Source organism: Amblyraja radiata, chromosome 15 (genome assembly GCF_010909765.2).
Source record: "Amblyraja radiata isolate CabotCenter1 chromosome 15, sAmbRad1.1.pri, whole genome shotgun sequence".
Lineage (NCBI taxonomy): Eukaryota > Metazoa > Chordata > Chondrichthyes > Rajiformes > Rajidae > Amblyraja > Amblyraja radiata.
The window spans coordinates 31,644,157-31,646,773 of NC_045970.1; the positions used below are offsets into that span (position 1 = coordinate 31,644,157).

At 52.7% G+C, this 2,617-nt stretch overlaps 1 protein-coding gene across 1 annotated transcript; it reads right to left on the reverse strand.

The window, feature by feature from the left end:
• Positions 1-432: 432 nt before the first annotated feature.
• On the reverse strand, positions 433-1,596 carry prlhr (prolactin releasing hormone receptor). Its single transcript, XM_033034717.1, has one exon. It carries the CDS (start codon positions 1,561-1,563, stop codon positions 496-498), a length of 1,068 nt encoding a protein of 355 aa, XP_032890608.1. The 5' UTR covers positions 1,564-1,596; the 3' UTR covers positions 433-495.
• Between the last annotated feature and the right edge of the window lie 1,021 nt (positions 1,597-2,617).

Here is a 2,617-nt window from a genome sequence, read left to right on the forward strand (position 1 = left end):
GATATAACCCGAGTTCAGGGACAGTGCCAGAGACCCGGGTTCGATCCTGACTATGGGTACTGTCTGTACAAGGCCTGTTCGTTCTCTCTGTGACCGCATGGGTTTCCTCCTGGTACTCTGGTTTCTTCCCACACTATATATTTGTCGGTTAATTGGCTTCAGTAAAAAAATGTCCCTAGTGGAGGATAGTGTTAGTGTACGGGGAGATCGCTGGTCGGCGCAGATTCGGTGACGAAGGGCCTATTACCTCTCTATCTCTAAAGTTTAAAGTCTGGATCGAACCCTGGTCTCTGGCGCTGTGAGGGAGCGGCAGCTCAAAATCCCAGCAGTTTCTTCTCTCTCTCTCTCTCTTTCTACAGATGCTGTCTGGCCCTCTGAGTGTTTCCAGCGCTTTTAGTTGATCGGACACAGTCCACACGGCCACGTTATTTGTCCTTTATCCCCAATTCTGTAGTCAGGAGTGCCTGTATGTTGCGAGCCGAGCGCTGGGTTTATTTACAAGACCTCGCTGGCCATCACGCAGTGAACCGTCGGAGCCACCTTGTGGTTCCGCCAGCTGAACATCTTCTTGAGTTCCCCTCTGAAACTGTCGTGGAGCCAGGCGTAGATGAAGGCGTTGTAACAGGCGGAGCTCATCGCCAGCCAGTGGCATAGCAACTGGATCAGGTTGAAGTACTGCTTGTCGATCAGGTTGATGTCCATGTCTTTGATCAGGTTGAAGAGGTGCAGAGGGAGCCAGCACAGACCGAAGACGGCCACCACCAGCACTAGCAGACGGAAAGTCTTCCTGCGCCTCGTCCGGTCCCACTCGGCTTGACTCTGGGTGGTGTTACCGGGGACCACACGGTTCTTCAGCTTGACCGAGATGCGCAGGTAGGACAGCGAGATAAGCGTGAAGGGCAGCAGATAGGTGACGGCCAGAGTGCTGTAAGCGTACAGGAGGCGGCGCCTTCCCATCCCCATCCAGAATTCCTCGCAGATGGTGAGTCCCTGGTGGGGGAACTCCACATAGTAAGTGTGGACCAAGGCCGGGGCGGCGAGCAGGCAAGCGAGCAGCCAGATAGCCCCCAGCAAGTAGGCGCAGCTGGGGATGGCGAGCCTCCTCTTTAGAGGGTACACCGTGGCACGGTAACGGTCCACGGCTATCACAGTCAGAGTGAAGACCGACACGCACACTGTGACCGGCTGCATCAGGAACACGAAGTAGCAGAGGAAGCGGCCGTAGACCCAACCCCGCGGCTCGAAGGCATAAGCCAGGGTGAAGGGCACACAAGTGGCGCACATCAGCATGTCGGAGAAGGCCAGGTTGCCCAGTAGGAAGTTGGTGATGTTGTGCATCCTCTTGGTCTTGCAGATCACGTAGATGAGCAAGTAGTTGCCGAAGATGCCGATGAAGACCACCAGGGCGTAGCAGGGGATGATGAGGGGTTTGAAGGACTGGATGAGTTGGATGCCCTGAAACTGCGCCGACAGGTTCCCCAGTTCCTCCAGCAGCCTCTCCCGGGCAGTGAGGTTCTCCGCGCCGTCCAGCCAGCTCTCCGAACCCGGCGTCCGCTCCTCCATGGTCTCAGCTCGAAACTGCTCTGAATTTCCAAGTCACAAACCCCTGCTCTGGTTTCAAACAAAGAAAAAAACAACAACATTTACCTTCTATTCGAAATAAGTCAGCCCCCCCTCCCTCCACCCCGAGTCTGAAGAAGGGTCCCGAAAATAATTGTGTAGGAAGGAACTACAGATGCTAGTTGACACTGAAGATAGACTCAAAATGCTGGAGTAACTCAGCTGGACAGGCAGCATCTCTGGAGAGTAGAGACGGGCGATGTTGCGGGGTCGGGGCTGAAGAAGGGTCTTGATCCGAAACGTCACCCATTCCTTCTCTCCCTAAGACAAGTGTCCAAGTCCTCTTACTTACGTCGAGTCTGGCTGTTTCTTTACGTCTTGGTAAAAAAAAATCCTGACATAGCCTAAACACAGCGGACACAGTCAAAACAACGGTGGAGGCGACTCTCACAGTCACACCACTGACTGACTGACTATACATCGCCTGCCCATTCCCTCCCCAAATGCTGTCTGACCCGCTGAGTCCCTCGAAAACACTTGGTGTCTCTCTCTCTCTCCCCCTCCCTTTCGCTCTCCCTCTCTTGTCTGACTGCTCAGCTCCGCGCTCTTCCTCGAATCCCACCTCATATAGACTAAACTCGAAAGCTAATCTAGAATTTCTCAGTAGTGATCTCAGTGCAGTATTAGTAAAACAACAATCCCGGGGACACAACGTTATATCCTACAGCACGTAGGGCGAAGGACGCTTCCAGTTAACAATCACATCTTAATCTCATATTCAGGTGGATAAATACTTTTCAAGTCTAAAGTACTTACCGATTTTGTTTCGAAATTTCTTCTCGGCAGGATACAGTGCAGGAACATTAAAATAGGTCTGAAGAAGGGTCTCGACCCGAAACGCCGCTCATTCCTTCTCTCCAGAGACGCTGCCTGTCCCGCTGAGTTACTTAAGCTTTTTGTGTCTACCTTCGGTGGAGCCCAGCATCTGCAGTTCCTTCCTACATATTAACATAGGTGTTCGAGTTCTCTTACTTGCGCTTATACTGGCTGGTTTCTT

Bases quoted from the DNA above. Each gene is read 5' to 3' on its own strand.
- prlhr (XM_033034717.1), bottom strand. From the start codon at position 1,563: ATGGAGGAGCGGACGCCGGGTTCGGAGAGCTGGCTGGACGGCGCGGAG.